This window comes from Nilaparvata lugens, chromosome 1 (assembly GCF_014356525.2).
Source record: "Nilaparvata lugens isolate BPH chromosome 1, ASM1435652v1, whole genome shotgun sequence".
In the NCBI taxonomy this organism is placed as follows: Eukaryota; Metazoa; Arthropoda; class Insecta; order Hemiptera; family Delphacidae; genus Nilaparvata; species Nilaparvata lugens.
In genome coordinates this window covers 27,169,184-27,196,823 of record NC_052504.1, presented here as the reverse complement: position 1 = coordinate 27,196,823, position 27,640 = coordinate 27,169,184, and the positions used below count along the sequence as shown (strand labels likewise).

General features: G+C 33.5%; 2 protein-coding genes across 2 annotated transcripts in view; one reads left to right on the top strand and one right to left on the bottom strand.

Moving 5' to 3' along the window:
- LOC111064121 (ATP-dependent 6-phosphofructokinase) overlaps positions 1-9,388 on the bottom strand; it is a 33,043-nt gene extending 23,655 nt beyond the window's left edge. Inside the window, exons 1-5 of the mRNA XM_039424221.1 lie at positions 9,234-9,388; positions 5,668-5,768; positions 4,825-4,976; positions 3,796-3,985; positions 2,596-2,806 (exon numbers count right to left, since the gene is read on the bottom strand). Coding sequence (XP_039280155.1) covers positions 2,596-2,806; positions 3,796-3,985; positions 4,825-4,976; positions 5,668-5,755 — 641 coding nt within the window. The 5' untranslated portion in view covers positions 5,756-5,768; positions 9,234-9,388. The remainder of the gene's footprint in view (positions 1-2,595; positions 2,807-3,795; positions 3,986-4,824; positions 4,977-5,667; positions 5,769-9,233) is intronic.
- Positions 9,389-9,725: 337 nt separating this feature from the next.
- Positions 9,726-25,347, top strand: LOC111064122 (translocating chain-associated membrane protein 1). The gene is made up of 6 exons (XM_022351804.2): positions 9,726-10,076; positions 13,355-13,549; positions 14,130-14,245; positions 15,284-15,499; positions 17,789-18,207; positions 23,615-25,347. The coding sequence occupies exons 1-6, from the start codon at positions 9,948-9,950 to the stop codon at positions 23,704-23,706; spliced, it is 1,167 nt and encodes a 388-aa protein (XP_022207496.1). The 5' UTR covers positions 9,726-9,947; the 3' UTR covers positions 23,707-25,347.
- Positions 25,348-27,640: the final 2,293 nt, after the last annotated feature.

The following is a 27,640-nucleotide window of genomic DNA, read 5'->3' as shown; positions in this document are numbered from 1 at the left end:
TTTAAAAGCATTATTTACTACAATTGAGTATTTCCAAATTCTAAACCAAATTACCGAATAAAAATCCAGTTCATGAGCACAACAAATATTATTTTCTACTCTCAGGCAAGATGATCACTAACTATGAATGAAATTAGTACTCAATGAATAATTATTTTGCAAAAGCGTAAGTTTAAATCTAGCTCTTATTTTCAGTAGTAAATCCTAACCAATGCTTGTAAAATTTATGTATTTTGAACTATTCTGCTGAGTGCAACCGTAATACTGAAAGTATTCCCGGCACTTTCAGTAATTTCAAATTGTCAATATTCAGATCCAAAAACCACACAGCTTTATAAAAATTATTTTTGACAGTGAATCGTTTAATGCAAGATTTGAGAAAGAATGGTGGAGCCTGTCAACCAGGATTTTATTAAACAGATGATTTGAATAAGACAATTACTGTTCAAGGAAGGAAATTCATGACAGTATACATCTCAGCATGTTCATAAAATTGTCTACATGTCTACAATAACACAGCACAGCTTCATTGCTCTATATTTGATGGGACATACATATTAAGGTATCATTTTTAGCTTTTGTAACGAGATACATTTATCACTTACATATTATTATTTTTATAGATTGTATTGAAATTTTCATCAGAATTCTAAAGAACGCTGAAGATTATTACTTTTTCATAATACATAAACATACTTATTTACAGCCTCATTTATTGTGGAAATTTCACTAAAGGACCTATTTACAGTCAATAACGTTGTCCTTTTCAATGTGGCCAAAACAATACGTTCATAAACAAAAGCAAAATACATTGTTTATAAATGTGGCTATTTCTTGCCTGCTCCAACTTGTGGCACAGTTTTTCGGGCCAGTCGTCTGGAGGAGGCATCTCTGGGATAAACACGTAATCGGCTTCTCCACACAGTGCCGTCACTACCGCCAGATACCTTCACCACACACAGCCAAGTTAATCACTCATCTCCAATAATAAAAGCTAAGCTATTACACCAAGCAGTTTGAAGTTTCCTCTACTACAACAGTATAATAAATTATTCCAAAGTATAAATGCCTAATCACCTATTCAAAGAAAGAAAATAAAGTTGAAAGATTTACAATTTTCAACTCATTAAAATGTAAACAGAGCTTGAAAATTGGTCGGAGCTATAAACCTAAGAACTAAGCTTCACTGGTGTAGAAATAATACTGTTTTCATCAAGAGCAAAAGTTAAAACTCCGACTTCTATAACATTGTGACAACACCTTTTGAAAAGCACAGAACTGAGAATACCATAAATGCAACAAGGAACTTTCGTAATATTACAATCACAACTAACGGATTATTTTTGTTATTAATTGAAAATAATAATGAAGATTTAAATATTATCAACTTGTGATAGTAGACAAATTACAAAATGATAATGCATAAACAAGTTATTTATTAAAGTAAAACTGCATAATTTTTTTGAGCATAAAAATACAACACTTAATAAACATGTCAATTTCTAATGTTGAATCCTAACATGTATTCAACTTATAAAGATGAAAAATTTATTATTTTTTCTGAGTTGGCTCAACTATAATACAAATGTACTGACCATGAATTATCGAAGAATAGAAAATAAATCTCATGAGAATGTAATGTTAAATTTCAACATCCGAATTATAATTAACTTTGTGTATCTGATTATGAAATTAAATTTTAGCTGGTTTAATTTACAAAATTACAATGATCTAGTCACAAACGTTGAAAACTTTCATAGACACAAAGTCACAAACGATGTCCAACGTTGAAAACTTTAATAGACCTAATAGTAGATTTTATACGACTTTGATGTTACTAAAATCAACTGCAACTCAAGTAGGTTAAATGAAATTTTTAATTCTCAAAAGACAGGGATGCTATCAAAAAGACATACAAAGGAATGCTTTAAGCAAGTAAAAAACTATTATAAATTGACTTTGCGTGAGTTATGCTTTGATTATTTTCTTAGTAACAAAACTTTTATAATAATTATAAGGGGAATTAAAAATGATTGAGTTCAATCAGGAATAATTGAGAATAAAGATATCAGTGTCTCAAAACTTACAGTACCGGTAATTGAAAATCAGTTTTCAATAAATTCGTATTCAATTTATAAAAGATTTTTGATTGAAGCGAGAGTATTCAATCAATTTTTGTTAAATTTAAAATTTTATACAGAAATGAATAAATAATAAGAGAATTGAAGAAACATCTTTGCAATAATGGGTTACTTTAGGATATGAGGATTAGAAATGTAGAAAAAAATTAACTGAAAATAAAATGTCTCACAATTAGAAAGGGAAACAGGAATTGAACTATACTTATTGAAAAATTGATTGAAGATTTTGCGCAGTTGAACTCAAATTATTTCAGATGAACGACACAATAAACAAAACTAAGGATTTTACAGGATGTTGAATACACAACCTTCGGAGAGAATATTTTTTTATTTGTTTAGAGAATTATTTAAATCACGAAAATGATTGCTTCCAAGCCATGATGATTTGCAAATTGTTAATAAAAGCGAAAGCGATGAACATACTTGAAAGAGTCTAGGTTTGTTATTTACTGACCCGCAATGTCTTCCCATGACTTCCATGATGAACGTGCGTTGATGAGAGTAGGCAGTCGACACAATGGCATCAATGGCCTCAATAATCCGATGCAGAGCCGAGTCCGTGCCGATTGTCATGTCAGTTCCACAAAAGTCGTTGTCTATGGATCCTACTAGTCCGGCAATATATAGATATTTGCATTTATCAGCCTGCTCCTGCGTGATTTTTCCTAAAAATTAGAGAAACAAATTATTTTTCAAAATACTATAGTTTTGAACAATCAGGTTTGTGTTAAATTATTAAATATCTTATAATATTATTCATTATTACCACAAAAAACCTGGTTATTTATTTAATTATTTAACATAACACAACTTCCAGAAAAGTATCACAGGCTTAAGCCCAAAACAGTTTCTATTCTAATTTATGCAACAGTCCAAATGTAGCTAGATTTATGTGTTGCTTTGAAATTTTTGAATTGGGTTATGTCATGACAGCCAAAGCATAGTTAAAGAATTGCGGAAATTTAAACAATGGAAATAATGTTCTCACACACCAAAAGGATTATCTTCAATAAGCCCCCAAGATACAGCTTTCGCGAGCTTTTTAGGAGGGGAAATCTTCTCACCTTGACCTCTCTATACATACTTGAAAAATATGAACACCTTTGGCCGGTATGGAGACTCACATACTTATAACACTCGCAACTTTAATATGTTATCGACTATATGACAGAACCACTCTCTTAGAGAAATCGCCTGAGTTTAGCGGGCCAAAAATATACAATTCTCTGCCAAATAATCTGAGAGATTTGGAAGACATTAAAAAATGCAAAATTAATCTCAGAGATTACTGGTAATTAGACCATTTATACTTTGAATGATTTTTATAATAGAGCTGCTTAAGCATATATGTAATTGAGTACGTTTTCGTTTGATGGTGATAGTGGATCTACTCAACTCGAGTTTATGTGTAATTGTATATTTCAATAATTGTTCATTTTATTATGTTTTTAACCTATAAATGTTGACCCATCCTCCATTATTTAATCTGTCCATTATTTTGGATGTTACATGATGTTATTAAAACTACTAACCAGATTCTATAGAAATCTGACAAATCATAGACCCGACTCTTGACCCATTTTCTTTTCAGTGAATTCATTAATCAAGTCTACAAATTCATGTTTTGATTGAGAGAGCTGGTAGTAATATGAACCTTGTTTCAAGAGAATCTGTAGCAATTCGGGCCATTCCTGCTTGAATAGATTGGCTCCGGTGAGAGAGCCGTCTCCGCCAATCACAACCAAGTTGGTGATTCCCTTCTCCACCAAATTCCTGGCTGCCTTCAGCCGCCCCGCCTGCTCCCTGAATTCTGCGCATCTGGCAGAGCCAATCAGTGTTCCTCCCTGAGAGTAAAACAGCAAACATTCATGTAAAAAATAAACAATGAATTTCTATTTCAAAGATATGAGATATTTACATAAATGAATCTGTTGTAGCACTGCATTTCAATAAAACCACTACTTCGTTAATGTACTACGGTTATAGTTGTATGATTTTGTATCTATTATTATTGAATTTTAGGAAGCGATTGTTAAATAATGTAGAAGTATTTATTTTTACTGAGCTATGTGTAAAAAGTAGCTTCAATAATGCTAACCATGAGAATTTAATTGAATTACTGCTATGGTTTTCTTTCTGCTCTCGTGAAGAGGAATATGTTTACATTAGCCCTGGGCTTGTGTGAGAATAATGATAGGAATATGATGATGATGATGATTATGAGAGATGAATGAACCGGAGTGGCTCATGAACTACTGAGGAGTGAATTTGAAGCTTTAAACTGTTTTGTACCGGAGCTTCCTACCAACGAGAGAACTGATAAGAGAAGCATTATATAAAGTGTGAAATTAGATAAAGGGTAGGCCTATAAACAAGTCTCATTGGAATTTCGAAACTGTCATAAAAAAAATTAATAAAACTATTACTATTTTTATATTGAATTATTTGTGAAAATAATTAAGAACTGAAAATTTTGTGAAGTGAACAACTACAAGACTTTACCTATTTCGGACTATGTGTAACCTAATATAAATTTGGGAGAGGAATAGCACAAGGTTACCTTATCTCTCCCAATTATTTTTGATGATGTACTTGTTGTTTGAATCAATAAAGAATAAATAATATTAATCATTTGATTAATTGTTTTCCAAGATAAGTAGGTATACAGCCCTTTTTTATGTACCTTATGTATTATTGAAGAGACTGAAGCCCATGATGCTTCGACAATGTTTTCGCAGCCATCCACCATGCCTTGATAACCCTCTTTGATGAAGAATACCTTACATCCCAGATACATTCCCATACGAACTACGGCTCGTACAGCTGCGTTCATACCTAAAAGTTGGAATGACTTCTTGAGCACAGCACGTCTCACACTGGGTACTTACAAATGAATCCTTAACCATTTTTCAGATATAAATCATGCATAGAAGAATTAGCTCGTTTCAGTATAATGTCATTTGGGTAAGTCTAACACAAGTTTGAAGACTGAACAAGTTATAACGCAACTTTTTTATGAGTATTTTTTGAGCTAAATACTTTTCTATCCTTTATACTCTCAGATAGGAAGATGAAATTCTTCGAAAGTATTCTACTCTCAAAGTAGAATCTTCACTTTGCTTCGAGAATGTCTATACAGAAATACTTGAGTCTGTACATTTTTTTAGAGTTTTAAATGTAAAAATATTCTTTCCACAATAGTTGCAGAAGGTTTTACTTTGAGTTGATTTCAGTAAAGAAAAGTACTGTAAGTTGATTATCACTAAATAACTTGAGTATCATCTATTTTGCAAAATTTTAGGAAGAGAAGAAGTTTGGGGCTGGCGCCTGATTTTTCTTTGCAATATAGTGATGTTTTTGATCGAATAAATAAGTAGCAAAGAAGCAAGTTGTTAAGTAGTGGTAAGTGGTCGAGTGAGTAATATTAACTAACATGAGTTAATTGTGATAACTCTCCAAGTTAATAGATTGTTACTAATGTATACAAGATATGATAAAGACACAACATTATTAATGAAATGGGTACCTTGAGAGTCTCCACCACTGGTGAAGACGGCGATGCCTTTCCCTTTATGGGAGCCGCGTTCAATGAAGCGCTTCTTCTCATCCTCCATCTTCTGTACGGACCTATACAAGAAATAAAATTAAATAACCAGTATTCAGAATATTCGTGTGAAATAACAGCCTCATAACATGCATTATTCTTGATCATTCTGTTCAATCGTATCTGAAGTAACAAAATCTGTAATTGAACTGTTAGTTATTGATGGCGAGAAAAAAGTTATTTGCGAACAAATTTCCATTAATTTATTCTATAAAAATATGATAAATTTAGGTTCCTATTATTCTCATATTTCTATTCTTATTGATTTTGGATGGAAAAGCTTAAATGAGTGTACAAGAATACAAAACTGTAAAGGTACTGAAAGAAATGGACTAGAAAACTATTAGTCTTTAGGCTTTGTTTGTAATACTGTAAAACCAAATACTGTACCTAAATGCAGGCTCATTGCCAAAATGTAAAAAATTGAATCTTATCTCACCGTATGTAAAATTTAGGTCTCGAATCAATGCAATGAAGCTCACGCAAATACTGAACGACGAGCTCAACAACAAATTTCTTTCAATCAGCTATGATGCTACGATGCAAAACGAATTCGACACTATCAAATATAATAATAACAATGATCATCAATATCAATGCATGATATATATTATGTAGACGTTATGGGAGTATTTTAAATATGATCGAAGTGTCTTGGGCATTTCACTTATAATCTATTGAGTCCATCAACAAGATATTATTAACTATGAAGAGTGTATTTATAATAGTTTATTCGAATTCTCATTCACTTTCCAATAGGTGATTCAATCACTGTATATTTTCATACAGGTGATTCAATAATAATTCGAATGGGATTTTCCATAAATATGAGACACAGCCCTAAGACCCAACAAATAAGGACATAAAAATGATTGAAACTGATAAGATTGCTCAGTCTAAACAAGAATTTCACATCATCTGTTCATAACAAGTAAACAATTCTAAAAAAAAATCATCAATGTTGAAGGCTTACCTCGAGAGTATTGGATAACAACGAGAAAATATGAAAATTATTTACTTACTACAGAGATTTTTAACCTAAAGGTGTGGACAACTATTCATTCAAGTGAAGAACAAAGCAATAGATTGAGTTGGCATTCATCATTGCGTCAAAAAAATATTGGCAATGTTTGTGAATCGCACTTTAATCTGATGGATCAATAAAAATAGCACTTTGAAGGAGCCAAATACTTCTTTTACCTTAAGTTAATCCAAATGACTGATTGTCGAGGACGGGAGAATTTTATTTCGTTATCACTATAACTAACTTAGGTACAGATACTTATAATTATATAAATCAGGGTCTCCAGAAAAGATCTGAGTCAACATAACACATGCATTCAACAAAAGATGACTAAGATTGATACTCTAAGCCTAAGTATAAGCTCTTAGGAACAAAGAGTTTCTTTTTGAGTATATTAATGTTACCATAGTATTGGTGGTCATGGGTTGAAAAATCCATCAATTAAATACAATTAAGCTTATTATGAGATGAATTCTATTGGTTGATTCAACACTTTTGCAAGGACAAGTAAAAGAAAATGAAGGAGACATTGACATCATGAGATTTTTGTAGGATAAATCTTTGTAAATAATATATATATATTTATACATAGGAATACATATTATTGTCTTTTTATTTAGGACTACTTTCAATATGGATAAAAATATAAATTTGTTGTGACAAAATAATTTAAAAGGGTACCTACTGAGATTTATTAATAGGAATACATATTATATTAAGTAGTTAGTGTTGACTGATTTGTTGAATATTGATTACAGAATTATAATATTTTTAGCATTAGTTATTGCAAGATATATGACAGTTGTTATTTGGCATGATTTGAATAGCTGTGTCTAATATTTGAAGTTATGAGTGATAGAAGTCAGAAGATAAATAATTGTCTTACATGTACTAAAATAAATATAAATCAATAAGACTATTGACAAGTCATTTCTAGTCGAGTGAACAGAAGTTGTATGATAATAAATTGATAAAGGTACATGCGTTCATCACTAATTGACATTTTAGACAGGGAAAACAAATAGAGAATGACTAATCAAACAGTATCAACACTTTATCAACAAAGGCTCCACATAAAATGTCATTCAAGAGACAGCCGCTTGACAAATCTCACTATCGGCATTCTCAAATGATTAATGAATAAACCTAATGCGGCTCTGAAGTGGAAGTTTTTTCTTTGGAAACATTAAGAATTTATTAAATGAGTTACATGGTGGATGACAATGATGCAAATTTCCTGTTTGCTGATGATATCCATCGTTGCTGTCATCTGGCATTGCCCTACAGCGGGTGTTGGAGATGTCGGCGCAGCATCAAGCTCATGATTCCTGGTGAATAGTTCCCAGCTAAACAAGAGAAAGACACAAAACATCATCTGCAGTTTGTCGCGAAGTCTGCCTTATGATCAGAAACAAGTAAAGCTGCTGGTCTTTATCCTGGATTCAAAGTTCAGCTGGGCCAGCCACATCCAGTGACCAAGAGATTTTGACGGATGCATGTATGGTCATATTGTATCATGCACTTTTCTACAGCCATATTTCATGTGGGGTGATTCAGTCAAGGTGGTGAACATAAGACCTGAAGCTGCAAAAACGGGCTGCCAGGATCATTACTACAAGCGAACATCTTGCTGATTGCAAGCCTATTTTGTTAGGCTTGGTATTCTAACAGTAGTCTTTTTCCTTTCAAGAAGAATCAACAACATTTGTTAACTCTGACTGATGTGCATCTCATAACACTTGGCATCGAGAGCTGTTTGACGTCCCCAGGGTGCGCCTCCAGAGAACGCGGAAATGATATAGGAGTTCAGCACTACGCTAATCAACTGATCGCTTCAACAGACTGCCTACAGGGGTTGGACCACAGCGTGTCAGAGAGAGTTGTGACCGGTTTCCTAGGAGCTAGAGTTTATTACGATGTCCAGGAAGCCAACTTTTGGTGTGACAGCAAATTCAAGATTTGATTTCAGCGCCCCAAAATACTTATAAGGATAGTTGAAACATTTTAAAGAAAATAGTAGAAAAAAAGTAAAAATAAATAGCCTAGCTCAAAAAATTATAGAAATCATCAAACCACTAAACTATTTTCTTTTAATATAACAACAAATTTCACAGTTATAAACTTGTACTAATAATTGATTTATATTTTTAATTCAACAGATTTTTCATATCGATTACAATATCAACTAAAATTATATTATATGGTAAGAAAAAAGTCAAAATAGGCTAAATCAATTTAATGTATAATAATGATGATGATAATTTTCTATCTAATTTTTCAATAATGGAAAAAATCAAATGAGTTTTCTGATAGTCCTTGATCTATGATCTATATAAAAAGTTTTGAGAGTTCAATGACAGAGGTTAAATGTCCTAAAAACCGGCACTTTGAAGAGCAGAATAGTTTTTTGTATTTATTAAAAGGAGATTGGGAAGCATTATCGATTAGGCAAGTGACAACTTACTTGATTTCTGGATTATGCTATGCAATAATTCACGAGCAATTCCACACTATAAGAAGATGTTATAATTATAATATTATTTGAGAAAGGAGTAGACTTAACCTAACTGTCAAGACAACACAAATACAAGAATGAATTTGACATTGGAAGTGTACCTTCACTTCATTTTTGACCGATATGACCTTCTCAGCTGACCTACAGAAATTATTATAAAATTCGAAGAATCAAAACTGAATACTGAAGTTATTATATTTTTATTAAAAATTTTAAAAAAATGAAAAAAGTAATGAAAATTTAATACAGGAATCCAGAAGTTTCGCTAGATGAAATGATAAAAATCATTATGATTCGAATATATATTTTTAAAGAATAGAGACAAAGAAAGAAAAACTATAAAAATTGGATAAAAATATCAAAATCGTGATAAAAGATTCAAAATCCAAGATATATATTATCATCAGCTGATTGTTCTATCTGTTTTACGTTGGCAATGGAAGATGCCAACTCAACGTTGTTTGTGTTGTATTCGACTTCGTGTTCTGCTTCTGTCTTCTGTTCTGTTTGTGCGGTCTGCGGTGTCTTGCTGCTCCGATATATACCGTATGGCTTTTTTATTTGATCTTTACAATCAAATATAAGTTAGTAGACAACGGTTTAAATTTACAGTGATAACCTATCATATTTCCCATTTAATTGTACTAAAGTACTTTTTTTAAAATGGCTATCAAGGGCAGAAAGAGCTCTACAAAGAATCCTCCAATTTTTAGTCATGAATTTGTCATACAAAATCATGCAGATATTGTATCCTGTGTTGCTATGTTATTTGTGATTGGACTTATGATCCAGGTAAGAAATTTTATTAATAGTACTAATAGTTTTAATATATCCTATTCACAAAAAAACTCAATTCATGAACGAATCTATATTAGCCTATATCAACAAATTGTATAGTTTATATTCAAATTATAATGGAAAAATACTTATCATTCTACTTTTACTAATATTGAACTTATTTAAGTGTTATTGTATAATTGATTTAGGCCTAAATGTCAAGTTTTATAGAGAACTTGCGAGACTCATTGCTTAGCGCCAACAACCATATTGCAGTTTGGAAGCTATTACTAGATATTTTAAAAATATTGTAGTGTAACCCATATTATTATTTTTATATCTAATACAATTTTTATCCAACTAATAGTTTCCCCCTTTTATATTTTTCTGACACTTGAATTTAAAAAAAAAATGTTATTTAGTAAACTGACGCTGTAAAAACTGTCTACAAGACACACGTTTATTTTGTAACTTAATTCCTTGAAAATATTATTTTTTTCACTGTTTAAGATGTAGATCTTTCAAGTAGCCTTATTGTAAAAGTGTAAATTACAGTTCCCCTGTTATAATCCATCATTAGGCTACTTTAACTAAGTTAAGTGTAAAATAAAAAGAGAAACTAATAATATTCAATCAACTTATTAAAATAAACAATGTTGTCACTAAATGGTAAAGAAAAAAATGGTTATTCAAGCAAAAAATATGAAATTTAAATATTTACCTTTAGTTTGGCCGAGAAAATTAGGCTACTAGTTTGGCTTGAAATAAAATATTCTATTTCTGCATGAAATTTATTGGTTTAAATTGACTTGAATAGAAAAATTTGTCAGGGGGTTTTTAGTTTCACTTATTACACTAATTCATTAAATTTTTATTATGAACAGTATTAATGAAAGTAGTAGGCCTATCTGCTTCATATTTTCTTAAATGGATTTGTAAATAAGTTTTATAATAAATATTCAATTAGCTAATATAAGTTAGTATTATCCAACTAATCAGAATTAGGTTTAATTTATGTTGAAGAGAAATGAGAGTTTTAAATGAAAAATTCAGAGCATTAATTGACCTATGGCTTTTGAAATGTGTTATTTTTGGTTCAATTATCAAGTTGGGCCTGGTTATAGGTAGGCCTACTGATATTTGAATTATGAATGAAAGATTGTGTAACTCCTGACAACAAGAGTTATCTATGGTTGTAATGGATTTTCAGAGTGTTTCAGTAGTGTCAAACATTTTAGGGTATTGTTCCTGCATGATAGGAGACTACAAATGTATTTGAAGTGTTCAAAACTCAGCGGTTACTCTTATAGCTGTAATTTTGTTATTTTCACTTGAAAATTTTTATCTCAAGAACGGAATGTTGTATTGATCTGAAATTCGGCATGAATTTTTATGCTATAAAGACTTAACTTTAAAAAATAGAAAAAAAATCTATGTAAATTTTCAAAATGGCGGCCATTTCAATTTTTTGTTGGAAAATTTCACAAAAACCATTCACTTTACAAAAAAATTATAAGAGACTAAAAAGTAAGCAAATTTCATCAAGACTTTAAGGATGCCTTATTTATTAAGATTGGTCGAGGAATAACAGAGAAATTAAATCTTTTTGTACTGCATGCATGACCACTTTTCACAAGATCATCTGAAAACAATGTAAAATCAGCTGTATGGCCATATATGGAGCCACACCGAGCTCGAAAGCTTCATCTTGAATACAATAATTATTGGAATTAAAAATTTAATATTGATGTTTAAATGGTGAGCCTGGTCATGCTTGCAGTACGGAATTAATTAATTTCTCTGTTATTCTTTGACCAATCTTAATTAATAAGGTATCCTTGAAATTTTGATGAAATTTTCTAATTTTTTAGTCTCTTGTAAATTCTCTGTAAAGTGAATGGTTTTCGTGAAATTTGCCAACAAAAATTGAAAATGGTCGTCATTTTGAAAATTTACATCGATTTTTTTTATTTTTTAAAGTAGAGTCTTTATAGCATAAATATTTTTGCCAAATTACAGATCAATACAACATTCCGTTCTTGAGATAAAAATTCCCAAGTGAAAATAACAGAATGGCAGCTATAAGGATAACCGCTGAGTTTTGGACACTTCAAATAAGACATTTGTAGTCTTCTATCATCCAGGAACAATACCCTAAATTGTTCGACACTAATTCTGTCTCTTAAAATTATCTCAGTAATTCAGTAGTTTCCATCTATTTACGGCTATTGCCAAAAATATTTTGTCAGTTGGTAAACAAAATTATTACATCAATTGAGATGGCCCTAGGTAGCTTGTTTTGCGTGGTTCCACATCTCAACTATCACTTTCAGTCCCAGTGCATCTGGTAGGGTGTAGTCTTGAAATTGTTCCATGAGGTCGACTCAATTTTATTTTCATGTGATGCATCATCGTATGTAATACAATATTAACACAAATCATAAATACATTACAAATTTCACCACAATATACATGTCATATAGTCTAAATAGTTGAAAAAAGAAGTTAATATCACATATGGAATTGAAGTTGAATAAACTAAAAACAGTGCAATCAAAAGTCTCCAATACTCAGAATGTTATCGTACATATCATGAAATGAAGTTGAAGTTTGAGTTTTTATTTAACCATAATACTGTAATTACTGATTCAAAAGTTCACCAATGTCATGAAAGCAGCATCTCTCACTTAACCACAATTTTAATTTTCTCTTGAACATTCCAGAATTCAGTCCACGAATTTCAATTGGAACAGCACTAAACACTTTTTGGCCATATGCTGTGGGCTTCCAGTCTCATCATCTCTCTGTTCCCTGTGTTGTGAGAGTGAATGTCCGACAGTCGACCAGCCACTTATCCATTTCAGTGCCAAAAATAAATGTACAGTTAGGGAACCGGAGCCTACAGAATTTCCCGATCTTCAACTCACAAACGCTCTTTGGTAGTCTGTTGAAAATCTTTCAGAGTTTTCACGGGTTAAGAATCATGCGTCCTTGCTAGTCTGGCGTAGGGCAGGTGGTCAATATTATATCGCCTTCTAGTGCGGTATGTGTATCGCCTTCGGCGGCATATCTTCTAGAAACTGTGAACCTCGCTCCTCAACCACAAGAGCAGCAGTCAGTTGTACAGGTACTGACTGAAGATAGTCAGGATTTTCAAATGAGCCGACAGTGAGATGTGGTGATATGCGGAGAACCTACCTCTGCTGAAGACGAATCTGTCCACAAATCTGATCTTGAATCGTGAGTCATAAAATCAAAGTTGTTTGAAACATGAATGTATTTGTGTTTTGCAGGTGACATCCCCAGTTGCGTACATGTTCATCGCAGTTCAGCACAACATCGCACCACCAGACAGCAGTGCAACAGAATCAACGACCGTTGACTCAGCCACCCAGTACACCTACGGACCCAAGGACTTCTGTGCAATATTTTTCTATTTTCTTATATGTATCGTTATGCACGCAATCATCCAAGAATACTTTCTCGACGTAAGTACGATAAATTAGCCCGGTCATTTATGATGTGCAAGAAATAAACATGAAAGAGAAGATGAAGCACGTATTTCCATACGATAACCTAGGTTATCATGACTGTTGTCTAGCAATAAAGCACTGAAATCATGCTTGATTAGTAGCCTATGCATTAACATGAACGACAGAGATCTATTAATCTTGCGACATGCTAAGATATGTTTTGGGGTAAGCATCGTGCATTAATAACATCTCCCGAAAAATAATAAATTATTTTATCAGTTGATGGAAAAAATGTGTTATTTCTCTGCAAAAAAGCTGTGGAACTTGTTATTATTCGATATTATTGCTATTGAATTTCCTTCTAGACTAATGCAATTTAATATGATCCATTATTTCCATAGTTTCTGACGGAATCTCCATCCTCTCATTTCCGTTCAGAATCTTCTCCAAAAGTAAATTTTCTTCCAAGCCTTGATCTTCCTCTTATTTTCATAATTTTCCTCTTTCTTATCCTCCAAGAATTCTAAACATTCTCGGCTTTATAATTGAGTATACAGAATTTGTACTTGAAGTATGCCATTCTTCTATTTTTCAGAAAATCAGTAGAAAGCTTCATTTGTCGAAAGTGAAGCACAGCAAATTCAACGAATCAGGCCAACTTCTTGTATTCTATATCACATCTGTGCTTTGGGGAGGAGATGTTATTTTCAAGTGAGTTCAACTTCAAAAGAATTTATTTCATTTATAAAAAATAATCTATGTAAGCTAAAACCTTCCATCAAATATACTTTACATCCCTTTTTTCATTCATAGATTTCATCTTTCGCGTTAAATATTTTTTATTAAAAAGCTACTAGAGTACTACTCCAATAGAATTTCAATTGTTATAGAATTGTGATTCTTTACATAAGAAATAATTACCATACAGCATAATGAGTTGCTGATTCTTAATGTTGTAATCAGGCCATCATATCCTTGAAAATTATAAACGTGTTGAATGTTGATAGTTAACTCTTCACGTTTTCAATATATTGTTTTTGAATTACATTCATATAGTAAAGTTCACTTGTTGGACGTCAAACAATTTCCAAATCAAGATGGGCTAAATTGGTTCATTAACAATGCAACCTCTGCAAATCATCATTGTAAACAAATCATAACAATGCTGATCATCCTGAACCTAAATAGACTTCTTTAGTAATTGATCGATGGAGAATCATGTTTTAGCAATCAAAACATTTTTTTTTTTTTTTTTTTTTGATAACTCATCATAACATGACGTTTACCAACGATGCAAATTTCAGTTGTCCTACACTTTTGCTTTGTTTTCATAAAATACATTCATTATTATCTATCGGACCTCTTGATGGATGAATGTATACAGTAATGAGACTGATGCTATTCTTAGAGGCTTGACCATCTCCACTATTTTTGATAGTAAAAGTCAAATCCCAGTGTAATTATTCATTATATATAATACACGTGATCAATAAATTTAACCTACTTATGCAATTAATATAGAAAATCCCTGATCATTGACTGCATTGAAATACATAATTTTAAACCTCTACTATTTATTGTATAGAATTATATCACTTCATCGATCAATTTCAATTCATTTATGTCTCTAAATTGTACTGATATATTTATATAAGATCTTCTCAATGTATATTTTTATTTATCACAATTTCTGCTAATAAATGCTGATATTATCAACTATAGTTCATCAACTTGAAATTTTAATTGCAGGGAAAACTACCTCATGAACATTTCATCATTGTGGGAAGGCTATCCTCACACAAACATGGTGTTCATGTTCAAATTCTTCTTCATCATTCAGATAGCCTACTGGCTGCACTGCTACCCAGAACTGTATTTCCAGAAAATAAAGAAAGAGGAGATGCCAGCTAGGATCCGATACGCTACAGTTGGTCTGTTCTATGTAGCTGCTGCCTACCTTCTCAAGTGAGTTTCATTTGCTTTCCTTCTATCTGCTAACAGAAGAGAAACTAAAAATGACTTCTTCTGTTTCATTCTGGACAAGTATCGATGAGGCTTGATAGCGCTAAACACATTTAAAATTAATTACTATGAAGACTTATTAGTTTATCAAATTACTATATTATTCCAACATCAACATTGCATTATTTTTATTTTCCGATCATCAAATACAGCTGCCCATCATCCTCATCTCTATTGCAAACAAGTTGAAAAATAACATGATATGCCATTTGATTAGTAAAAGGATTGATAAATCAATATATTATCCTTGTCAGAAGTCAATAGATCCAGTTAATAGATACAGCCAATAGATACTAGACATCCGTTATATATCATTGGCGCGATATACTCAAAAGAAGGGTTAACAGTTCTATGAATGGATGGTTTTATATAAATTTAAAACAATTATGATAATTGGGAAAAATTTGGTAAATGATTTGAAACCTTCCCTTCAAATTTTGACAAAATCGCATGTGTCAAGGCAGTTCATGAAAGTACTATGTCAGCTTCAAGAATGGTTCATGAGTAATGCCTTGAAGTTGAACGCAACTAAGACAAATGTTATAAAATTCTCCTCAAATGGTCGGTCACATAGATAGCTTTCATGAACTAAAGAGCTCATGAGATAATATGTGGCAGTGTCTCAGCCAAGTTTCTTTAAAACGTAATACCACGTAAAACGTAAACGTAATACCACGGTATGCGACTTTACAACAGAATACCCAAATCTTTGAAAAGTTCAGACATAAAATCTCTTTGACTCGAACGTTCTCTTTGACAGAAAATTTGACTTAAAGACTGATCGAATGATATTCCTACACAATAGATGATTGCTGCAATATTGCAATACAATAGTAGGGATCAAAGAAACAAAAAAAAAAACATAGCATAGGGGTACATAATAGCATAGAATATAGAATGACGTGTTGCATGCTGCAGGAGCTCTGCTCACTTTAGTAGCTTAACGCAACAAATAAATGGTAATAATGATAATATATCGCTATTGTGAATTCTATTGTTATGATGACGGCTGTAAAACATACTCCGTTATGTACGTGCAAAAATAAAGGATATTATTATTATATCACTATTTCAGTGTACTGTCAGTTTTAATGCTTTGATTGAAATGTTTGTTCCTATTTCAGAGAGATAGTGGATAGTTAGTTATTCAGCTTCAATTTTTCAATTTCAATTGATTTATTCACGTATCATACAATTTTAACAACACAATTACAATAATTATAAAATGAATATTAGAACCCACATAGACTATTACGTCCGTGTGTGGGAGCAGTTCTTAAGATTACCTGTGTTACAATAAAAAATATTGGGCTATAAGTATAAGATACATATGGCAAATGAAATAAAAATAGATTATATTTAATATATTTTTAGTATTAATTATATAAAAAATCAATTTAAATTTAAAGAGAAAGAAAAGATAGATCCATTGGAAGAAAATTAGGTAAGAGACCAGAGGTGGCTGGCACAAATGTAGGTCAAGAGTCGAGGGTGACCAGGTGCTCTAGAGGCAATTTGGCGACCCCTCCTTCAGCGAAAGGACCTACAAAAAGGCCAGGAGTGGAACTCACTTAGGTCACGAGTTTGTGGGTGGAGAGGCCAAAATTTACCACTGCTCAAAAAAGGGCGGCCAATCAGGCGAAACTTCTTGGGAGAGGTGAGGCTTTTGACCCTGCAAAGTTTCGGAGGGGCAAAAAGAAAAAACCCAAGAGACCAGAGATGGGTGAAACTCCAGGCACAAATGTAGGTCAAGAGGCTGAGACGAGGGTGACCAGGTGCTCTAGAGGCAATTTGGTGTCCCCTTCCTCAGCGGAAGGACCTTCAAAGAAGGCCAGGAGTGGAACTCACGTAGGTCACGAGACAGTCTGGAGAGACTGCCAAGCATATCACACTTGATTGCGACAAGCAACCAGGTGAGGAATGGGATGTTAGCATAGGGAAAAACTCCTGGTTCTTGTAAAGGACGACACAGGTATTGGTTTTCCTAACTAACATACTTCTTGGGAACACAATAAGCTTCGGTTGACGTGTGGGGTTCTTTGAACCTTTGGATCCTTGAATCCGTCCCTTCAAAAAAAAATTAATAATAGCTATTCAGCTAATAGTACAATTATAAGTTTCTAGTACTGTGTCGATTTTAATATTGAGTGATGGTAGATATCTATTCAGCTTAGTAGAATTATAATTTTCTAGTACTTTGTCGGTTTTGATGTTGTTAATTGTTGGTTGCAGTTTCAACCGAGTGGGCATCTGCCTGCTGATGCTGCACTACCTGTCGGAGGCGCTGTACCACATGGCTCGCATCATCGACTTCATCGACAAGGAGGAGAAGGGCAGCAAGGCAGGCTACTTGGCCTCTAACGTGGTGTTCGTGACGGCACGGCTCGGCTCCATCATCCTGTCGGTGCTGACCTTCTGGTACGGCCTGGCACTGAGTGAGACGCAGGGTCTGGACGTGCCGACTGGCAACTTCAATGTGCCGGCCATTCGCCTGACGGCACTCGTCGCCGTCTGCCTGCTGCAGGCCTACCTCATGTTCCACTTCATCACCGACCAGCTCAGGCAGTTGCGCGAGCAGGCGCCGCCTAGTGTGGCCGCCGCCAAAAAGGCGCCCGCCAAGAAAGTCGCCGCCAAGAAGAAGAAGGAGGACTGTAAGTGACATCATATTTATGGCATGAGTGCAGAAACTGGTTACGTTTAAATAAAAAAGTATAAAGAGGGTACTAGTGATTTCTATTATAATTCAAACTCAAATTGTTCATTTGCCATAAATACAATCATTACAAAGCATTGAATAATAATAACAATAATAATAAGCTGTCCTCCTCGATAAAACAACTCGATTTTGCAACAGTAGGCCAGAAATATGCTAAAAACCTAATTCAAAATAATATAATTGAAATTCCCGAAACAATCTCACCTAGAACCTTACATAGCTTTTTTCTAAGCCCAACCAATGTTACAGAAATAAATAAATACATTCATGAGCTAAAACCAAACTCTTCTCCAGGTGCGGATGGCATAAGTAGCATATGTCTAAAGAAAATTTCAAACTATATTGTTTGTCCTCTTGAATTTATAGTTAATAGATGCTTTCTACTAGGATATTTCCCAGAAAATTTAAAGTAGTCTTAATAAAACCGATTCCTAAATCCAATAAACTTGATGATCCACAAAATTATAGACCTATTAGTCTACTCAGCAACTTATCTAAAATCATGGAAAAAATTATAAAAGCCAGACTGTTGAATTTTCTTGAAAAAAATGAATTTATTGAGGGCAACCAGTATGGATTCCAAAAGGTAAATCTACCAAGGATGCTGTGTTACATTTGACAAGTATAATCGACAAAAATTTCAATAGTAATAAAAAAAAAATTGCTGTATTCTGTGACTTAGCGAAGGCGTTCGATACAATACCACATTCTATCTTATTAAACAAGTTGGAAAATAGTGGAATAAGGGGGATAGCAAAAAAACTATTCGCAAGCTATTTGAAGGATCGAACCCAAATTTTGGAAACTGATATCCAGATTATTAAAGATTATGGTCTGCCACAAGGCACTGTGCTATCGCTTCTTATGTTTTTGATTTATGTGAATGATTTATTGAAACTACGCATTCCGAATGGTATTGCTCTATCTTTTGCCGATGACACTGCTTTAATCTTTTCTGGCTCAACTTGGGATGAAACATTCAACTGTGCAAATTGCGGTCTTTCAGTGGTCAAGTCGTGGTTAAAAAGTCATATTCTAACATTAAATACAATAAAAACTAAATATATAACTTTTTCACCTAATAGAAGCGGTCAACCTTCAGAACATTTAAAACTAATAATACATAATCATAACTGCGACACTCCCAACTGTACTTGTTCAACTATAGAAAGAGTTAAGTCAATGAAATATTTAGGAATTACGATTGATCAGCATATTAAATGGGACATTCACATCCAAAATCTTTGTTATAAATTAAAATTCTTGATTACAATATTTTACAAAATTAATCAATTGAAAGACTTGAACATTCTCAGAACAATTTACAATGCATATGCCCACTCAATCTTCCACGACAATATAGAAGTATGGGGAGCAACCTTTGACACCCATTTCAATAAACTTTTTACTATTCAAAAGCATATCATCAGGGCTGCGCTAGGAAGACCAAGACGCTATCCTAGCAGACTAATATTTGATGAGATAAACTTACCAACGCTTCGCCAAACGTACATAACAAACTTAATTATATTCATAAATAAAAATACACATCTATTTACTCAACGCCATGTCACTTACAATTTAAGACCAGCAAGTGTAAGTGCTTACAGTATAAATTTCACTGCATTGACAACCAGCAATCATCAGTTCAAGTTCCAGAGCGATAAGCTAATAAATAGGATACCAGACGATTTCATTAGGGATAAAATTACAAGTAATAAATTAAATAAAATAAGATCCTGGGTAAATTCCTTTTTTAAAATCGAAAACTAAATTATTATAATTATGACTTGTTTTTAACACGCTCAGTTTAAACTTGGTTTTTTTGATTACCTAAAGGAAAACAATTTTTTTTATTATTATTATTATAATTTCTTTATTACCTATTTCTATTATTGGGCTTGTTGATTTTTGATTCAAGAATTGATTTTGTGTGTTTATTTATACATATTTTTGGTTTTTGGTTTACTATCTTTTAGTTTGTATTTTAGAATATTATCAAACTCGTGGCTGGAGCTCAAGGCTTCTTTTTCCAGCCACACCAATGTATATTAGTTGATAAGTGTTATTTTGTAAATTTCTAGTGAATTGGTAAATAAATAAATAAATGAATAAATAAAAGTGCATAAGCAATATACAGGGTGGGCGAAAAGTAAGAGAACGGCTTAATATCTCATAAACAAAGATAATTTGACAGTGGATGTGATTGGGGATCCTACTCAAATTGAAAATACTACTTTACTATGACATCTGGTCCGCCATCTTGGATACGCCCTTTTTAATTCAACTTTATTTTTTAAATAGGAAGGTGGTCATGCGATACTTGATTTCGATACGGAATTTTACGAAAAAATGAATGGCAAAAACCGCACATCGATATTACAAACCGTTTGGATGATATTCACGTAATTAATCAATACCATGTAAATCAAATGAAATTAACAAGTGGTATTGATTAATAATGTGAATATCTTCCAAACTGTTTGAGATATCGATGTGCGGTGTTTGCCATTCATTTTGTCTTGAAATTTCGTATTGAAATCATGTATCTCATGACCACCCTCCTATTTAAAATTTAAGTTGCATTGAAAATCGCCGATCCAAGATGGCGGACTTTTTAAAGTCATAGTAGAGTAGTATTTCCAATTTGAGTAGGATCCCCAATCACACTCACCGTCAAATTACTTTTGTGTATGAGATATTAAGCCGTTCTCGGACTTTTCACCCACTCTGTATGTAGAATTTAATATTTCTGCTAAAGATTAGGAAAAAAGGATCAAATATCAGGAACTCTTGATGGGGCCTAGTTGAACAGGGGCTTAGTTTAGTTATCTGCTAATCTAGTAAACCTGAGCATAAAATACAGCTGTTGTTTTAGGAGTAAGTTCGAGTTTCTTTTCAAGTTTTTAAATTTTCAATTATTAATACAGTATTTTCCAGTTATCAGTAGTGATGTACTGAAGTATTCTTATTTAATTTGAATTCAACTTTTCTAAATTCCAAACTCCTAGTTTATAAATATTTTGACTCAAAATTGGACAAAAATAATAAACCGTGAGAACATAACCTATTTTTTACAATATCTATCCAAATTTGAGAAAGGAACAGTTTTGGGCTTTAAGCATATTGCTCCTTTCCCAATCATTCATAGTTGAGAATGATATTGTATGTATCAATGTATAAATAAATAAATAACTGCTCAGGGGCCTTTAAGCCAAGTTACACTCACATCGTCCATATAAATTCTATTACATTAAACATAACTCGTCTAACATATGTGTCAAGCTCCAATCAATCTGGTAGAATTTATAAGGACGGCAAAAATCGTTCATCCAAAAATAATGGCTTGATTAATAATTTGTAATTGGCTTGAAACTGATTATCCTTGTCTTGGCGTTCTTGGAGCGGTGGGCTAATCATTGCTTTCAAATATGAATAAAATATCTGCTTGTGAAAAATTGTAATTTTACTTTTAGAGCTGACGCAGAACCCGGTCATTCTGGGCTCCCTTCGTCAACTCAGACAAATGATTCAAGCTTTATACACACCAAACTATTTTGATCTGCAGAGTGGCAGAGCAACAGAGCACAGATATCTGAGCGTCCGCAGAGTTTGTATTCACACCAAAAAACATCTGTGGGCCGACAGAGCTTTTTGCTCTGTTCTCAGTTGCGCTCTGACTCTGGCCGAAGGAAGGTGATGTCAAACCAGTATGTGCCGTGGGTGTAGGAGAACAGTAGTCAAAATAAATTATACAATACTAGGATCATATTACAATAATGAAAACCATTTCCACTTCAATAGCATGCCTACCAACTTCAGAATAATAAAAATACCTTTGTTCTGAGCAAATTTCTCTGTTAGGTGTTTTAGGTAATGTTTAGAAGGCGTTTCTTCAAGATCTCTGCCGATTCCTCATTTTTCATTTTTTCAAGCAAACGCGAGCCAAATTATTAATTTCAAGGCGCTGAATCCGAATCTGAAATTAGAATTTTTCTATCTACATTTTTACGCGATTTAGGTTTTTGATGAGAGAACTTTCTCGAAAACGTCCGCTCGGATGCCTGGAGAAAATCGCTCCCATAGCGATTCGAAAACATGTGCATGCCAGCAGAGTTTTCTCGGAAACGTCGGCTGGCCGATATCGGTTGATACGCAGAGTGCGGTGTGTATAACTGCATTGCTTAAGCCATCCATCCATCCACAGACTCTGCAGAGCTGCCGAGTTTGGTGTGTATACTACTTTATGGATGACGGTAATGGCAAAACTGCTCATAACATGGTTGTGTGCAATAGTTATGTCATTATTAGAATGTCACTTTCCCTTGGAGGTCGGAAATGAAGGATTGAGTGGTTAAGCAGCTTCCAACATGGATTAAAATAAAATTGTATTCATAATTCTAATATACACACCACATGTTGATAATAATAACAAGGGCACTTACCACATATTCATGCAAAGAATTCAATCTGGTGAAACCACTTGTCACCCTCCTTTTGCGGTCGGAGCCATCGGCAAGGGTGGTTAAACAACCCCTTCAACAGCAGATTATAACAGTAATATTGTATTTTACAACTGTCGTACTAATTTTTCTCCCTAGGGATTAGAAGTAATCCAATTCGATAGCACGGGATAGACAACATCGCGATAGGAACTTGATAGCAACACTTTCGAACGACATCTGTATCTCTATTTCTGTTGTAACAATCGTCCATTCACCAGCCAACACAATTTTTGTATTGAATTGAAAAAAATCTTGATGTCAAAATACTTTCTTTCAAAAATTCCCAAGACATTAGCGACATTTTCAGAGAAGAAATTCCTTAGATGCAGTCAGGTGTTAAAAATAAAATAAATCCACTGAACTGATTCAACGGAAAGCCCCGATCCCAAAATTGCTCAAAGGACGTCTATATCCAGTCCTGAACATGTCAACACCAAGCAGTCTTGGTTTGGTTGCTGCCCTCGGGGGCGTCACCCGTCACCCGTCACCCGGTGCTCGTCAATGTTTCGGTTAAACCGTCATTTATGCTAAAAATAGCCTATTAACATGATGTGTAGGGAAAATTAATTTAATAACAAATACAGTGTCAAAAAATGTTAGAATGGATTAGAAAATACTATAAACTGAACAACTGAAGTTATTAAATAATTGTAAACATTAGGTAAGTTACATATTACAGAAATCAATTATTATTCATGGAACCATTTCTGTTGACCCGGGTTTCGGTTAACATGGGTTCTTCTTTATTATCATAACAGAATATTAATAATTGTATCAGTTGCACTAACTAGAATGTAAGAAAGGAAATAAGCCAAATTAATTTTCTTTTTGTTTCAGCTAAGCGAGCAGTTGATGATGACGTCAACGAACTGACAGAGGTAGATCAAAATACCAAAAAGAATTTGAAAAACAAGACAAAAGTAAAATAAGTAATCTGATATTCTATTTAGATTTCCAGTTGAAATCTATATCATTCAGGTACTTGTACATTAGGACATAGTAGTGAATTCTCCAAACTTCTATCTCTGTGTATAATGTAACAGTATTCTCTCGACTGTCAAATACGTAACAATTTATCCTGCATGATTTATTAAAATATGTTTTTATTATACAACAGTGGCGGCTCCACTTAAGGTTGCAAGGTTGCACAACCCCCAACAAAACAAGCAATAGAAAGACACTTTCCTTTTTTGAAATTTCCTAATAACAATTTGATGGTAATATTATTGAAAATTATTTTCTCAATTCCCACAAAATTCATACAGCAGAAAGTCAGAACAGATAGTACAACATTTTGAATTTGCGCGGTCCGAAGAAGGAACGCATAGCATTTGCAACCCCCTAAGACCCGTCGCTTATAATACGGGAGAATAACATTGGAAGCCTAAAGTGCTGGCAAATCAGTTGGTTGCTATGACAACGGAAGGCTTTCTATAGGTGCGTACAGACTTTCGCTCTGCTCGGCAACCGAACGTCACTCGACCGGGGAGCAAGAGTGGAACGCGAGAAGAGCTAACATCACGTTCATGATCGGTGCGACTGCAGATCGGGGACTGAGCGATTGCAGAGCGATGGCGGAACGAGGGCGGAGCTTGCGCTGAGCGGGTTGGAGGCGCGTATATCTGTACGCTTAAGGATCGCATGGTTGCAGCGTTCCTACAACCAGTCATTGTATAGAAACTACGATACCAACAATATCGATCTATGAAGACTGTCTTCGTATAGATAGTCGATAGTATCACACTAAAGACGACAGACCACGTTGAAAAGTTTTGTTTGTTTTGATTTGAGGATTGTAAGTGATGGAGTAGGCTAATAAACGAAATAAACGTGTGTGTGTAATAAACGAGGATATGTAAGTGATCGTGTAATAAACGAAAGCTATATTTATTCTATTGAAAATTTATTGGATGATTGGATATTTAGTTAATAGCAATTGAGAACGAAATTAAACTTGAGAAGTTTGTAAGACCTCCAAATCTTGAGAATTCCACACACGCTGTAAGGGTTTGCGTGAACGCGTAAGTACAAGCGGCAGTTGAAAAAAATAATTTATTGGGCTATTGTATTTCCAGGCTAATAATATTAAGACTGATCTGATGTAAAACAGTTTTGGGCTTTCTATTGCTATTGTATTGTTTGAATCTTGTAACTTACGGTATTCATTTCACTTATTGTTATCTCTTACAGTGACTTGGAATTTTGTTGGAAAAATTATATAATTTAAGATCTATGTAATGATAATTTAATAATCCCTATTTATTGCTTTCTTATTTACTATGAAAGTTAGGATTGGTATCTGCAACCTCCAAACTATATTTAACCAGTCGCCACTGTTATACAATGACATTCATCACAAATTTGTCTCACTAGCACTATCAAATAATGAAATCCTACGCTCAATGTTTACATTCATTAAGATTCTAATTTAATAATCGGTTGTAACTTTTCTGTAGGTTCTCGAAATGAGTGTTTCAAAATATTAGTATCTGTCTCATCATCATCCTAATGATGATAAACATTAATTTGTGCTAATAATGTTATTTTGAATAAATATTGATTTTTCTTTATTAGACTTTTCTTCATCAAATTTTCTAATCCTAATAAGTAACTACACTTTGTGTAGTACACATCTGTGTAAAATATGATAATATTCTATAACTACTGCACACCTACCTGCGTCAAAAGTAACTGGCACTGACGTTCCGGTTTCCGACTGCTCAGTCAAAATTTCCGGTGAACAGAAAGTTAGTGGCTGGCTTTGTGAGAAAACATGATGGAGTGGCGAACAAGTGTTGAATGTAATGCATTATTATTTATATGGTTCAAATAATTATGGGTCAATTAAATATGTGCGCCACCATACATAAATGCATGCATCACATTCAACAATCTCAATATTGAAGCTACCTTTGCCGCTCCAATATGGTTTCATCATTAAACAATCACACGATTCAATGTCAGGTTTAAAACTAACCGATTGTCGGTCGACACTGTTTGTCGATCTATTGGTTGAGATTAGCTGAGCCAATCTGAGGGTCGGAGGACATGAAGCTGTGTACAGACTTGAGCGCTACGAACACGCGCATTCCACTTTCATCAGCTGATTATATCTGTATTTGTACAGTAACAGTAAGGTACAGATATAATAAGCGTAGCATTAGCTGATGAAAAGTGAAATTCGCGTGTTCGTGGCGCTCAAGTCTGTACGCAGCTTGTTTTACAAGTAGTGTCGCGTGTCGGCGTGGAATGGGAATGACGATTTTTGATACGGTTTACGTGATGGCTACTGACACTGCAGTAAAGTTGATCACAAGTTTAGGGTTTCAGATTTTGTATTTGACTTTATTCAGCGTCACTCACATTATCCAGAGCAACTTACATACAGGAAACTGACGTTTTCCAAATAGTCCAGTCAATATAGCAACTAAAAAGGGGGTGTGCTTACAATTTATATTATAGTTCTGATTTTTTAATATTTTACTTGGATACATGAGAGAAGTCCAGAACCAATTTCTTCATGCAAAATTTCGTTGTGCTAGATAGAGTGGCCCAAAAACCTCTATACCGCTATATGAGATAAGAGCGCTCTACCTGATCTTAGATTGAAGAGCACAAAAATACGCCCAGAGGGGTTTTGAATTATACATCTTAATGGTAACAATCAGAAGATTTTGTTGATCAAAAACTAAAATTTATCAGAATTGATTTTTTCTTTAAATTTTACTCATTTTTTAAAAATCAACTCAGTATACTCATTGTAGATAGAGAGTTCCGAATGATCTCATTTTATTCAGAATTTTATAATTTAAAGAAAAGGCGAGAACAAATTTCTCTGTCCGATTACCAGATTGGCAGAAATAGCTGAAAACTGGAAAATGAGCCGAAAATACGAGGTTTTTTGAATACCAAATTTTGCATGAAGAAATTGGTTCTGGGCTTCTCTCATGTATCCAAATAAGATATTAAAAATCAGAACTACAATATAAATTGCAAGCACCAATGTATATAGTGACTGGACTAAAATGAACTTGAATGTTAAAGATCTTACCATTTAATGAATATGTAAAATAAAAAGCCCTAAAATCATTTTCACAGAATCAGGGCTCATATTTAAATGATGAAAATAAATTTTGGCATGCGGATCAAATCGAACTCCTGAATAAGGCAAGGGACACATGCGGCGTTTTTTCTATGGCGACAGACGACTCGTCGCCTGGCTCAACAATCAATAATGGACGAATCGGCAGTAGCCCCGTGTTTCCATACTAATCGAGTCTTCTGTCTCTGTCCAAGTGTTTTCAGGCATCCTTGCTGCTGGCTTTCAAAACAATGGAGACAAAAAAGATTTTATTTTACTATGGTTGCACCTTGCACCAATCGCGATAACATTAATTTAGCAACCGAATGCTCAACTAATTCAAAATATTTCATCAGGCTGGTGGAAACCAGAAAATTGATATTTTGTATTACACGAGTAGGCCTACGGTAGGTGTTATCCGTGCTCCGCAAGCAAAGGTATATTAAAAAGCACAAATAGATCTAATTTGAATTCATAGTTCCATGGATATTAAAAGTAATATCAACTACTGTCATAATTTACAATAAAAAGCTATTTGATTGAGCTTTTATCTCAAAATGAGCTTTGCCATAAATTGAATAAATATGTCCTAATTATTTATTAGAACTTCAACTTAGATATATTATTTTTACTCTTGTTAATGATTATCAATTTATAATATAGATAATCTATCTATAATATAATAAAGGAAAGAATAGTCTTAAAAATGTACGGGATAGGAAATTCACGAATGACGCAGCATCACGTCTGAACTACAGAACTGATTCGCTAGTAAAGATTCT